The 14,098-nt window shown below is 51.2% G+C and overlaps 2 protein-coding genes across 2 annotated transcripts in view; both read right to left on the bottom strand.

Moving 5' to 3' along the window:
* Nucleotides 1–14,093, bottom strand: part of LOC140392480 (rho GTPase-activating protein 17-like) — a 63,698-nt gene extending 49,605 nt beyond the window's left edge. Inside the window, exons 1-2 of the mRNA XM_072477719.1 lie at nt 13,912–14,093; nt 11,526–11,606 (exon numbers count right to left, since the gene is read on the bottom strand). Coding sequence (XP_072333820.1) covers nt 11,526–11,606; nt 13,912–14,093 — 263 coding nt within the window. The remainder of the gene's footprint in view (nt 1–11,525; nt 11,607–13,911) is intronic.
* Nucleotides 1–14,098, bottom strand: part of dntt (deoxynucleotidyltransferase, terminal) — a 488,317-nt gene that overhangs the window by 379,714 nt on the left and 94,505 nt on the right. The gene's annotated exons all lie outside the window — the stretch shown is intronic.

Below are 14,098 nucleotides of genomic sequence, written 5' to 3'. Positions count from 1 at the left end.
AATGGTTCTCCGCCAAAGGGATCCAGTGTCAGAGGGCAGGAATCACAGGAGTCCACCTCCAGTTCTGCTGCACCATCTGGGGAACCACATAGATGTAGTCATCGGGTCCGTAAGGCCAAAAAATTAGACACTGGCACGGGTGCAGGGCACAGATTAGTTCTGGGGCTAGGTCACGTGTGTGAACTGTTTGTTATCAAAATAACTTTCACACCTACAGAAGCTGCCTTTGTGCTCTGTCCGATGCATGCGGGGGCGGGGGGGGGGGTTGAGGTGAGCGCCAGTGGGTGTGTGAAGGGTGATAGAATGTCGGCCTCAGGTGAGCGTGCCCCCCATCCCCCCCCCCCGGTAGCCCTCGCCATCCCCCCGGGCAGACAACGGGACCGTGCGCTGCAGTGTCACGGCCTCATGCAGGGACGGTCCGGGTGGAGGGCGATTCCCACGCACCCCGTAGTCCATGAACCGGGCGGCTATCAGCCTGTCCCATGCCCGCTGGCCCAGCCGGTAACGGTGGGCAGCCTCCCATCCATGTCCACCCTGTCCGTCCTGACCATTGCACCCATCCTCCTCATCTGGGAAGGTCTGCGCCTCGTCTTGCTGTTCCCTCCCCCCCCCCCACTGCTGGGCTATGTTGTGCAGGACGCAGCAGACCACAACAATGCGGCCCACCCTATCTGACGGGTACTGGAGGAGCCCTCCAGACCGGTCCAGGCACCTGAAGCGCATCTTCAGCTGCCCAAAGCATCTCTCTATCACACACCTGGTTGCTGCCTGGGCATCGTTGTAATGGTTCTCCATGTCAGTCTGTGGCCTCCGTATAGGCGTCATCAACTACGACCGCAACGGTTAACCCCTGTCCCCCAGCCAGTCCCTCAAACATGGTGGGGATGAAAGATTTTGCCAATACGAATGAGTCATGTATACTGCCCGGGTACCGGGCGCAGACGTGCAGGATCCTCATGCGGTGGTCACAGACCACCTGCACATTCAGGGAGTCGGTCCCCTTCCTATTCGTGAACACGGCCCTGTTATCCTCAGGTGGCCGCACGGCGACGTGCATCCCATCGATCACCCCTGGACCATGGGCATCCTGGCCACGGCAGCGAAGCCCACTGCCCGGGCATCTTGGCTGGCCTGGTCCACAGGGAACTGGATGTAGCGATCCACAATGGCATATAGGGCGTCTGTCACTGCACGGACGTACCGGTGCACCGATGCCTGCGAGATGCCAGACATGCCCCCACTCGGCGCCTGGAATGACCCCGTGGCATAGATGTTCAGGGCCGTGAGGTCCTGGTACGACAAGCGGAACCGATACACACGGGGCCTCTTCGGGCATCTCCGGCACCGTGGCACCACCACCACCTCCTCCTCCTCCTGTCGTGCGGGCAGCCCTCCAGCCTGGGCGGCTGCCACCTGCCTCCCTGCAGCACGCTCCTCTGCGGCAGCCTCCGCCGCCTCCCTGCGGCACGCTCCTGCTCCAGCTCCCCCAGGGCAACATGTGGAACTGTGACTCCCGCCACGGCGGCCAACATCGCTGGGTGATGACCAAACGTAACGGCCTGCAGTGGTTGGGGGGGTGGGGGGGATAGACGACATGTCACCATGGCCCATACTACTGCCCCCCCCCCTCGCAGCCAGGTGCCATGGGCTGCATGGTCGCAACTGTTGCCAGATGGCACATGGCCAGGCGGACCCCCCCCCCCCCCCCGCTCGCCGGCACGCACCGTCCCCAAACCCCCTCCCTCTCCTCCCCGGCACGCACCCTCTCCATCACTCGCCCTCCCTGGCACCCCACCACCCCCTCCTCCCCGGCTCGCACCCTACCAAACCCCCCCCCCCTCCTCCCTGGCATGCACCGTCCCCACACAACCCCCGCCCCGTCCTCCCGGCATGCACCCTCCCCAACCCCCCCCCCTCTCCTCCCCGGCACGCACACTCCCAAACCCGCCCCCCCTCCACCCCGACATGCACCCTCCCCACACACACACACCCCCGTCCTCCCGGCATGCACCCTCCCCAACCCCCCCTCTCCTCCCCGGCACGTACCCTCCCCAACCCCCCCCCCGGCACGCACCTCCTCATTCCCCCCCCCTCTCCTCCCCGGCATGCACCCTTCCCACCACCCCCCCTCCCCCTCCCCACCACGCACACTCTCCAACCCCCCTCCCCCTCTCCTCCCCGGAATGCACCCCCCCCCCACCCTCTCCTCTCCGGCATTCACCCTCCCCCAACCCCCCTCCCCCTCCTCCCCGACATGCACCCGCCCCCGCCCCTCTCCTCTCCGGCACGCACACTCTCCAACCCCCCCCCCCCCTCCTCCCCGGCACGCACCCTCCCCAACCCCCCCTCCACCCCGGCATGCACCCTCCCCAACCCCCCTCCTCCCCGACATGCACCCGCACACGCCCCGCCCCTCTCCTCCCCGGCACGCACACTCTCCAACCCCCCCCCCCTCACCTCCCCGGCATGCACCCTCCCAAACCCCCCCCGCCCTCTCCTCCCCGGCACGCACCTCCCCAACCCCGCCCCCCCCATCTCCTCCCCGGCACGCACCCTCCACAACCCCCCTCCTCCCCGACATGCACCCGCACCCGCCCCGCCCCTCTACTCCCCGGCACAAACTCTCTCCATCACTCGCCCTCCCCGGCCCCCCATCTCCTCCCCGGCACGCACCCTCCCCAACCCCCCTCCTCCCCGACATGCACCCGCCCCCGCCCCTCTCCTCCCCGGCACGCACTCTCTCCATCACTCACCCTCCCCGGCCCCCCCTCTCCTCCCCGCACGCACACGCCCCAACACCCATCCCCACTCTCCTCCCCGGCACGTACCCTCCCCAACCCCCCCCCTCTCCTCCCCGGCACGCACCCTCCCCAATCCCCCCCTCCTCACCAGCATGCACCCTCACCATTCCCCCCTCTCCTCCCCGGCACGCACCCTCCCCAACCCATCCCTCTCCTCCCCGGCATGCACCCTCCACAAACCCCCCCCTCCCCCCAGTCCCTCCCCCATAGCCCCTCCCCCCAGCCACCCCCGCTCCCCCAGCCCCTCCCCGCCGTGGGGTTAGAGAATCCCGCCCCCGATTTGTTTTCAGTGCTACGTACATTGAGACACGGAGCCTTTAGTTTTGTCCTTTTGTCACTTTGTAACCTCTCGCCTTGCCTGCTGGTTTACCATTAGATCTGTACTCTGTCATTTCATTTCATGCTTATCCTGCCAACCTGTCCTGGACAGTTTGGCTTCCACCCCCAGCACCTCCCACCCTTCTCCACTGACCCTGCCTCGCTTGTCTGACCTTAACTCCATCCAATCCCACTGACCCTCCCTCCCCTGGCCGCCTCTGAGCAACTTGGACTAACATTTATGGGTGGTCACCAAGAAGGACAAAGCAGTGGTTACTCACCCCAAAGTTAAGGAAGACATCTACCTCACCAGGTGAACACCACCTACATATTGTGAATCCGAATACACACATTTCTCACTCACAAAGACTTAATTGGGAGGGGGTGACCTATTTCAGGCCTTTCAATGAGTATGCATGACATGCAAATGTAACAAAAGGGCTCAAGCGTTGGGAAGCCTGACCCACCTTTAAAGTTTGGAGAATTTAATAGCAGACATTTATCCTGCCACAGGGAAGTTGCACTTTGACCTCCCATGCAATGAAGTTCCCCCTCCTGCCTTTCTTCCTGCTCCAGGCAGGCCCGGAAGATTCCACCCACTGTCTTAGAATTTGAGCCAGATTGGTGAAAAATGAACAACTGTCGTTCTCATCTGTCAAATTGCAATGTTTCTTCTGCTGAAATATTAAGAACATTCCTCCTGCCTTTATCCTCTTTTGATGAAACAAATGGGAATTGATCTTTCCAGAAATGCATGCAGTTTTGTCCAGCCGATAATGGTAGGATAGATTGCAGATAATTTACAGAAATAAGTTGTCCTGCCTGAGGTGTTCTGCTTTTTTCAGCATAGTATCTTGCTCCCCCATCAAAACAACATTTTGTCATTCTGGCAATAAGCTAGTTATTTTAATAATCATTGTTCCACTGATATTAAAGCCTGACATGGTGAACAACACTAGAGTAAATAATAGGCAGGATTGTTTGATCTAACAGCAGGCAACTATAAAGCAAACGTTTATTTTTCAATCCAACCCTATTGCCCTATAAGCACACAGCTGGGGTCCTGGATTATTGGAGTCACAACTCCAGCGGTGTCCAGAATGAAAACATTTGTTTCGAAATATTTTCAAAATAATAAGATAAATTATTGCATGTAGGTGTTTTTTCTTCACAAATACATTTTGCAGCACATGTACAATCTTCGTGGTGCAATGATTTGCGTGTTTGTTCCAGCTCAATTACCTCATGGGACACATTAACCTGCTTTGACATAGACAACCATGAATAACACTTCAGGTCTCAATCGCATCGATATCTATGGCAGTCTTGAGGGAAATATTGTGATTTAATTCTCTGTAACCAATATGTAGCCTTGTGCAGTCTTCTTTATATGGAATTACTGTCAGGCACGCACAACAGCACACGGGCTTAACCAAATGCCATGCCAATAAATATTGTGCAGCCTTTTTGTATAAGATTTAGATATTCCTACTGTAGGGGGTGGATGGTACAGCGACACAGTGGTTAACACTGCCTCACACTGCCAGGGACCTGGGTTCAATTCCGGCCTGGGGTCTGCCTGTGCGGAGTTTGCACGTTACTGTAATTCGCTTCTGTAATTTTAAAACCCTTCTGTATGAATATAGTTTTCCACCACCCCTGCTGGACTAATTTTTAACAGGGGGTGAATGTGGTAGTCACCACTGTTGTATTATATTGTATACTACATATACGGGGGTAGATCCCTGCCTGTTGGCTCCGTCCAGTAGGCGGAGTCTAAATGTGTGCGCTCTCCAAACAGCAACCATTTTGTAAGCTGCTGTAGTAAGCCACACATCTCTGTGTAATAAAGCCTCGATTACTTCTACTCTCGTCTCATCGTAATTGATAGTGCATCAGTTATGTTCTCAAGTCTCTGGAGTGAGAATTGAGAAGAGAGCCTTCCTAATCGGAGGTGTGAGTGGCTCTCCATCGAGCACTTTAATGCTTTATTTTCCTCAGGAGAACTCTATGGGGTTTCCTTTACCTTGTAGGAAGGATTACTTTTTCAATTCTACGTCAATTAAGTTTTTCTAGATAAGGCAGCTGTTCCGTCAATTCCGCGTCTGTAGAAACATGGAGCAATTAGAGTGTGCGAAGATACCTCTTCCCAACTGAATTTTCCCAAAGTTACCACTAACATATGTCAATTGTTGAATCCACGCTAAGTAGAACATATAGATGATAGTAGAAATTACGAACAAGGTTTATTTCAATACGATTCTAATACTCCTCCACTCGCCTAGGGGTCTCCTTCCCTGCCCTGCACCCAGGCTGGGGCTTTTATTTAGCTGGGGCTCTCCTTATAGAGGGAAAGTTCATATTCCGGGGAGATCACGGGAAATCATATTGTCCTAACCCCAGGACCTCCATTGGGGTTACAACAGCAATGTATGCCACAACACTCAAGGTTGTGGGCCAAGTGATGGGAATTGGGTTTAGTGTAGATTTAGAGTAGTTTTTCTGTCGGTGCAGGCTTGGTGGGCCAAAGAGTCTCCCCTGTAGTGAATGATTCTATGATTCTATTGGATAGAGTTTTTAGCACAGAAACAGGCGGTTCAGCCCAACAAATTCATACCCGTGTCAATGCTCCGCCCTTCATCTAACTATTCATCAATTCCGTAATGTCTCACACGGGAGCTACGGGGTGGGAATACTTGTCTTCCCCGTGCTCCTTGCAGAGTATGAACACCCTCACTAGGTACGGGGTATCTCAATTACCCTGTGTATATAAGGTTGGCCAGTAATGCACCGACCAAGCAGGAACCCAGTAGGGGTCTACCGGGAAGTGAATATATATATATATATATTATATATATTGTTTGTAAATAAAACTTTGTTCTTATTTTTACTCGATGTAGACTCCCCGTGTCCTTATTAAAAATTCCATTCTCCCAAACCACCATCAACACTCTTAACTTCACCTAACCCTGTCATCATCCACTCCGCCAACAACGCCACTGACCATCATTGCCCCCCACCATTACCACTCCCCACCATCACTGCCCATCATCACCAATCCCTGTCATCACTGACTCCACCATTACCACTCCCCAGCATCACTGCCCATCATCACCAATCCCTGTCATCACCGACTCCACCATCACTGCTCCCACCATTACCACCCCCCACCATCACTGCCCATCATCACCAATCCCTGTCATCACCGACTCCACCATCATTGCTCCCACCATTACCACTCCCCACCATCACTGCCCATCATCACCAATCCTTGTCTTCACCGACTCCACCATCACTGCTCCCACCATTACCACTCCCCACCATCACTGCCCATCATCACCAATCCCTGTCATCACCGACTCCACCATCACTGCTCCCACCATTACCACTCCCCACCACCACTGCCCATCATCACCAATCCCTGTCATCACCGACTCCACCATCACTGCTCCCACCATTACCACTCCCCACCATCACTGCCCATCATCACCAATCCCTGTCATCACCGACTCCACCATCACTGCTCCCAACATTACCATTCCCCACCATCACTGCCCAGCATCACCAATCCCTGTCATCACCGACTCCGCCATCACTGCCCCACACCATTACCACCCCCCCCACCATCACTGCCCAGCATCACCAGTCCCTATCATCACCAATCCCGGTCATCACCGACTCCACCATCACTGCTCCCACCATTACCACTCCCCACCATCACTGCCCATCATCACCAATCCCTGTCATCACCGACTCCACCATCACTGCCCCCCACCATTACCACCCCCCCCCCACCATCACTGCCCATCATCACCAATCCCTATCATCACCAATCCCTGTCATCACCGACTCCACCATCACTGCTCCCACCATTACCACTCCCCACCATCACTGCCCATCATCACCAATCCCTGTCATCACCGACTCCACCATCACTGCTCCCACCATGACCACTGCCCACCATCACTGCCCATCATCACCAATCCCTGTCATCACCGACTCCACCATCACTGCTCCCACCATGACCACTGCCCACCATCACTGCCCATCATCACCAATCCCTGTCATCACCGACTCCACCATCACTGCTCCCACCATGACCACACCCCACCATCACTGCCCATCATCACCAATCCCTGTCATCACAGACTCCACCATTATCACTCCCCACCACCACTGCCCCTAACATCACTGACCCGCCATTGATTTTACTTGACCCAAGCCCTGTCTTTTCACCAGGGCCCCTATAACACCTGGTTACAAGATATAGTGAGACGATCAGTAATGTAATAACATCACATTAAATCATTGAAAATTATTCATGTTTTACAAGAGCTTGAGTGTATGACAAGTTTGAGAAACATTACCTAAGATGTGTATTCACTCTTAAGTTAAACCAAGGCATTGTTCCCCTTTATTTTAATATGATTGAAATATAAGTTTTGCATTTACATGTAAGGGCAACACGGTAGCACAAGTGGATAGCACTGTGGCTTCACACCGCCAGGATCCCAGGTTCAATTCCCCGCTGGGTCACTGTCTGTGTGGAGTTTGCACGTTCTCCCCATGCCTGCGTGGGTTTCCTCCGGTTTCCTACCACAGTCCAAAGACTTGCAGGTTAGGTTGATTGGCCATGATAAATTGTCCTTAGTGACCAAAAAAGGCTAAGAGGGGTTATTGGGTTACAGGGATAGGGTGGAAGTGAGGGCTTAAATGGGTCGGTGCAGACTCGATGGGCCAAATGGCCTCCTTCTGCACTCTATATTCTATGTTCAATGTACACGCCAATCGCAGTGTTTACTCGATGTGCAAACAAACACAGCTAATATTTGATCTGGTAATTGCTTGCCATATTTTATAACTGCAGGATCTTATAGCACCTTTTCTTGGAATGTGTAAATGGTACTAAATGTACCCTGAAATGTAACCCAGCATGCAGCTTCCACAGAAAAAAAAGGGGAAATAAATAACAAAGTGTTGTGAGTTTTTCTTCTATATTGAAACATGTTACATCTGGGAGTGCCAAAACATTACACCTTACCCTCTGCATTTGATAGAAAAAATAATATATTCAAGACACTAATTGCAGTTACCTTTCTCAATTTGCATGTGATTTACAAGTGCGAAAAGAGGAGAGAGGTTATCTTTACACAGTGGGCCAGGCACACGCTGTGAAGGGAATGGGAGCAGGTGGCCAGGAAAGTCAATTCCAAAGGTCCCAGCCCCAAGGACCTGGCTGCAACAAGGTCATTGATCCCACATGACTGGTCAAGGGCAGTGGATGCATGTTCAAATGTCATCTCTTTTTCACAACACCACCCCAACCTCACACACTGCTCAATGCACCACACCCCCATCTCTCACCTATCCGCAATCAAGGCTAACATTCAGATACCCAGCCTCACCCTCACACACTTAGCACTGCTCCAAACCTCACCCCCACATCTTGTAGCTTCCACTTGCTTCCGACTATCCAGCAATGACAGGCATATCGTTCAAATACATTGCAGCACACTAATGGCCATTATTCCCTTACTCTTGCAGGACAAACTGGCATAGGGTGGTACAGTGCCATGGTGGTTAGCACTGCTGCCTATCAGCTCGAAGGACGTGGGTTCAATTCCAGCCTTGGGTGATTGTCTGTGTGGAGTTTGCACGTTCTCCCCGTGTCTGGGTGGGTTTCCTCTGGGTGCTCCAATTTCCTAACACTATCCAAAATATGTAGGTTAGGTGGCGTTACAGGGATAGGGCGGGAGAGTGGGCCTAAGTAGGATGCTATTTCAGATGGTCAGTGCAGATTTGATAGGCCGAATGGCCTCCTTCTGCACTGCAGGGATTCTATAGACTCTTCTATGGATAATAGGATGCTGCAAGAGAACTTCTGGCAGTCAGGCAAAGCTGTTTTGCATTATTGGATCATCAGTGACTAAGTCCGTAGCAACTGGCATCATCGTGAATCCCCAGGTTCATGACTTACCTCTCAAATTCCACTTCACCCTCATCCTGTTATCTGACATGAAATACGTACCAGAGGTGGTATGACCAAGAACTGCTTGCTTTGCACCACACTCCTTCCCCTCACTCCAACCACATCCTTCTGTATTTCACAACCCAAGAACCTGGTGCCAGGCCAGCCACTTTAGCCTGACCATGAAGGATGCAAACACAAGCAAACATCTGATGGTGGGGTAACATCACTTGCCCTGGCACGCAGCCGTTAAGTCAGATGCTGGCATTGTGTAAATGTTAGAGAGTAACTTAAAGGTGGGGGCAGCACTTGGTGAGTCATCAGATACGAGCAGGCTTCACCCAGACCAGGGGAAAAGATAACACTTGTGCTAGCTCGGAGCTCCCCAAGGGCAAGGCCACAGATGGATTCAGTTGCAGAGGACTCAGATGAAGAATTTTGTGGTGTGGTATACAGAAGAATGCTGATGATGAACATGCAGATGGTGATGCTTGCTGCACTGGCAAGCCTACTGTCACCTTCAAGGAGCATGGAACATACAGTGCAGAAGGAGGCCATTCGGCCCATCGAGTCTGCACCGACCCACTTAAACTTAACCGACCCACTTAAGTTTAACTCCAACTCGGCCCTGGGCTTGCTGTAGAGTTTGGAATCCATCCTTTCCAGTGTGGGAGCATTAGCTAGTTCTCTCCATGGATCACCACCTTGACATGGTGGAGAGGCTTGTTCACTCTGCCATTCCCTAAACCATAGGGAGCACATTGCTCCTGGTGGCATTGCCCATTGTATCAAGGTCAGGTGGAGGTGCTAGACAAATTGTTGTCCAGAAAGTCCTCAATGGCAGAACAGGCGAAGGAAGACTGCACATCTCGCTGACTGAGAGGGTGAAAGAAGGATGCAGCAGCAAGGTGGGCCTGGTCATAGTGGCTCGATATATCACCAAAACTGACCACCAACCCATCACAGTCATGTGGCTAATGACTGTGCTCCATGGCTCTCATGTTAAACAAAGTCACAATCTGGCTTCTACCAGGATCCATTTGCCAAGTCCTGGGGCAATGGAGAACTGACTGCGGAAAAGGGGCTGTGACCCTGGGAGATCCCAAGAAACTGCTCACAGGTAACAGATGTATGAAGGGCGTGGGACACTTGTGTTGAAACAGATGTATTTCTTGGCAGCAGCATCTGGGACCAAGAAGTCCTCATGAAGATACCCTCGGCTGATCCCAAATGGGGAGGAAGCTAGAAAAGACAGCCTAAAAAATAGGCAGTCCCACGTTTTCCTGGCTGGGGATCCACACCCAATTGGATCACCATCTTCGTGCTCAAGGAAAGAAAACTTAAACTTTTGCAATTTGGAACGGTAGAACACACATGGATAATCCCAAGAGTGACCATTCAGATAAAAGAACTACAATCGTGTCACATGAGGTATCAAGACTCCAATTGACATCGCTGCTCACAACACTTCACCCAGTGACGTTAGGTTGGCCGTGACTTTGATGTCTGCAGAGCAACCATTGGGAAAAAAGGAGGGGAAAATGCCAATGCAAATACTGACAAAGTGTGTTCAGTATGGCCTTGCCCTAACACTTCCTTCTTATATCCCTCTTCTGCCAGAAGGACAAATACAAAACTACATTGAGGCACCTTGGATCAAAATATTGGCATCTCCTGGATTATATCATCCCTCTCGTCAAAAATCGAACTGAAATCTGTATCACTTGATCCATGCAAGGGACTGATGCCATTGGGCAGAACATTGACTTGTTCAATCAGTGACTGAAGTCCAAGTCATAAAATAGCCTGAATGAAGAGAGGAATTTCCAAGTGCAGCTCATAACGAAACATTCAACTCGATTCAAGAACATTGGGACCAAATGTTAGTTGTTCTAGACTCCTGAGTCCGGACATTGTATTGGAGCATTATCATCATCAGGACTGGTTCAACAAAAAAATGCTGAAATATGTGACCTCCTGGAACCGAGTTGAGCAGCTTCATTGGCTGACAGAACAACCAAAACTTTTATGTCAAGAAAACAGCACTCCGACAGCTCAAGGTTGCTGCACAAAGACATGCGCGGAGGTTTTTTTGAAACTACCAGGGCCATCTCGTTTCACAGGATGGTCTGTCTCTTAAGGATGATAAAGCCATTCATCAATGCTGGAAAGAACATTTTCGACAACTCAACTGTGATTCCCCAGTGGAAGGTGATATTCTCCAGGCTACCCCTCAATACCCTGTGGTGGACGTCATGAGTGAGCCACCATTGATGGGATACCTTCATCAAGCAATCAAACCGATGAAAAACAACAAAGTCTGTTGCCTCATTGAAGATTAACTACCCTCTGTTGTCAGTCTTCAGCAATACTTAAATGGAAAACTCTTTAAGTCAGTCGCCTCTGTGCCAAAACTAAGCTGACCAGCATAGACTTACATGATCCATGGTTTGTGAATGGCTGTAGTGTCGTGGCCCACTTTACACTGGATTTGCAAGCTACTCTCGATTTCTTTAATTCTGCATACAAGAAATGAACACAGCCTTGAATATTGCCAAAACAAAACTCATGTATCAACTCAGACCTGGTCAGCCAAATAAATATGCTATCTCCCATATATGTTGAAGGAGACACTCAGGAATATGTTGAGCACATCCCATAACTTCCACCACTCTGAAAAGGCCACTATTGACAAGGGGATCCAATCCGGATTTGCTGCACCAACTCAGCTTCCTATAAGTTATGACAATGAGTGTTTGACAACAAAGATCATCACAAATCAACAAGAGACCTCGTGTAAAAAACAGTTGTCATCACCACACTCCTGTACTGCAGTGAGACCTGAACTGTGTATCAAGGAGATGTACAAGTGCCAGAGAAATTTCATCAGCAATGCCTCTACCCCATCCTCCAAGTTCAATGGGAAACCATCAAACAAACACTAGAAGCCTTCGTGAAACCAGCTCTGCAAATATTCAAGACAGGCTCCCGCAAAATCAACTTAGGAAGATGGGGCACGGTGTCTGGCTGAAAAGCATCTCTCCAGCAGGACATGTTTTCTCAAATTTCAAATGATCACCGGTTCAGCGAAAGACAAAGAAAATTCTTCTGAGACGCTCGAAAGCTCTCCTGGAAGTGTGGCAGCATTGACTTCAATGACTTGGAGGAGCTTGCTGCCAATCATTCAAAATGGTGACAACTTGTCCACATCAAACTCCATCACACTTTGAATCCAAATGTCTCAACAACGAGGAAGAGCGACAGCAAAGAAGGAAAGAAAAGCAAATCCTGCTCTCTGGGTCCCACTTCCTGGTGGGACACCCTGCCCCAGTGCCCAAAGGTCTGCAGGTTGAGAATTTCCCGGTTCAGTCACATGGAGACCCGTGGCAGAAACTCGCAACCCTTAATGAACACCTCAAATCGAGGAAAACGGACTTAAAATGGTGGGCAACTCCGTGACAGCACTGATGGGGCCAGTTGTGGTGCAGCGTCTGGTGGTCAATGTATCAGCTTCCACTGTCATATAGGTAAAAGCAACCCAAAATCTCAATGTTGCAGTGAAAGCTCAGGTTGAGTTCGAGAGATCCATGCTGTCGCAACGCAAACCCAGCTTGCTGCTGAGAAGGCTCAGTCAGTCACCATCATGGCTGTGGATACCAGGGCTCATAGCATTCAGGCTACTGCAATAGTCCAGCAATCTGTTCCCCAATAGGTTACTAAGATGCCACTCAGGTTGGGTAGCAGTACCTCCATGGTACCCCAACCTACTGTTGTCTCTCAAGATTATCAATTCAGGCGCCCAACACTGTCACTCCTCCAATTCCCTTGCTGTTGCCTGACTCCTACCATGCTTGCCAAGATGGAGTAGTCCACTGCTGAGCCTTCAAGGCCCAAGGTCCTCCTGCAAGCTCATTTTCAGTTCTTCCAATCAAAGCTCAGCAGCCTATCACCAGCCATGATGGAGCCACTGGGGTAGCGCTACATAGGAGCACTAGAACAGGAGAAAGCAACCACAAGTTAGGCATTAAGGGAATGCGCAAGGCGAATAGTTCAGTTTATGTATTATTGGAAATATTATTGGATAGAATTGTTATGGAAAGGTTTTGGGGGGAATTTGGCAAAGAGGCTGTGATGGTTCATAGCACAGGGGTGGAGAGGGGAGGAATTGTGGAGCAATGATCTGGGAATAAAGTTTTACGGACGCTGGAGTCTGATTAACCACTAACAGACAGCTGATTCAGAGTAGTGGGATGTTGAATGTATCCTTCCTTCTCCTGAATTTCATGCAAAAGTCGACAATTCTCATACGTTCCTGGTCATGCAGCCCGTGGCAAACTACCACGGATTTGAAGACACATTCCGATGAGCATTGGAGGGTTTCCCCAACGCTGTCTCCCCTCCCCCCAACTTGCTGCCACCACCTCACAGTGCCCCAGTGATCCAGGCAATGCAAACACTGCTTAAAAAGGCCAATGGTTTGTGCCACAACATTCCTAGTAGCAGCATTTTTCCCATAGTCGGTTAGCGGAGAGAATTTGGTGAGCTATGTGTAAAATGGGTAATAACCAGTCTCAGATTCATTGTGATGGTTTGAATGTGATAAGGACAGCTGACTAACTCAGGATGAGAGCATTGTGGATGCTGATCAGATAGTGGGCTTTCACCATATTCATTGCAAACAACTGCTCATTCAGGAAGTGAAACCCCTTGTGGCTCTGCTTCATCTCCTCATTGATATATGACTCCCGCAAAACCACCATTGCACAGGCAGTGGCTCCCTCCACCATTGGGAATCCAGCTACACTGGCAAAAACACATACTCACGCCAGCTGCTTCACTCTGATAGGGAGAAGGCAATGCATTTCCTGCTCTTCGGTGATCTCCTTGATGCAGGGATGCATGGCAAACTGTGAGGTGGTGACAATGTCACTGGCTTCAGCCTGGAAAGATGCTGAAGTGTAGAAAGTGAGGGCGATGGTGATCTTCACAACCACTGGTAGCAACATCCTTA

Source organism: Scyliorhinus torazame, chromosome 16 (assembly GCF_047496885.1).
Source record: "Scyliorhinus torazame isolate Kashiwa2021f chromosome 16, sScyTor2.1, whole genome shotgun sequence".
Taxonomy (NCBI): domain Eukaryota; kingdom Metazoa; phylum Chordata; class Chondrichthyes; order Carcharhiniformes; family Scyliorhinidae; genus Scyliorhinus; species Scyliorhinus torazame.
The sequence above is the reverse complement of the archived record's forward strand: the minus strand, read 5'-3'. Positions and strand labels throughout refer to the sequence as shown.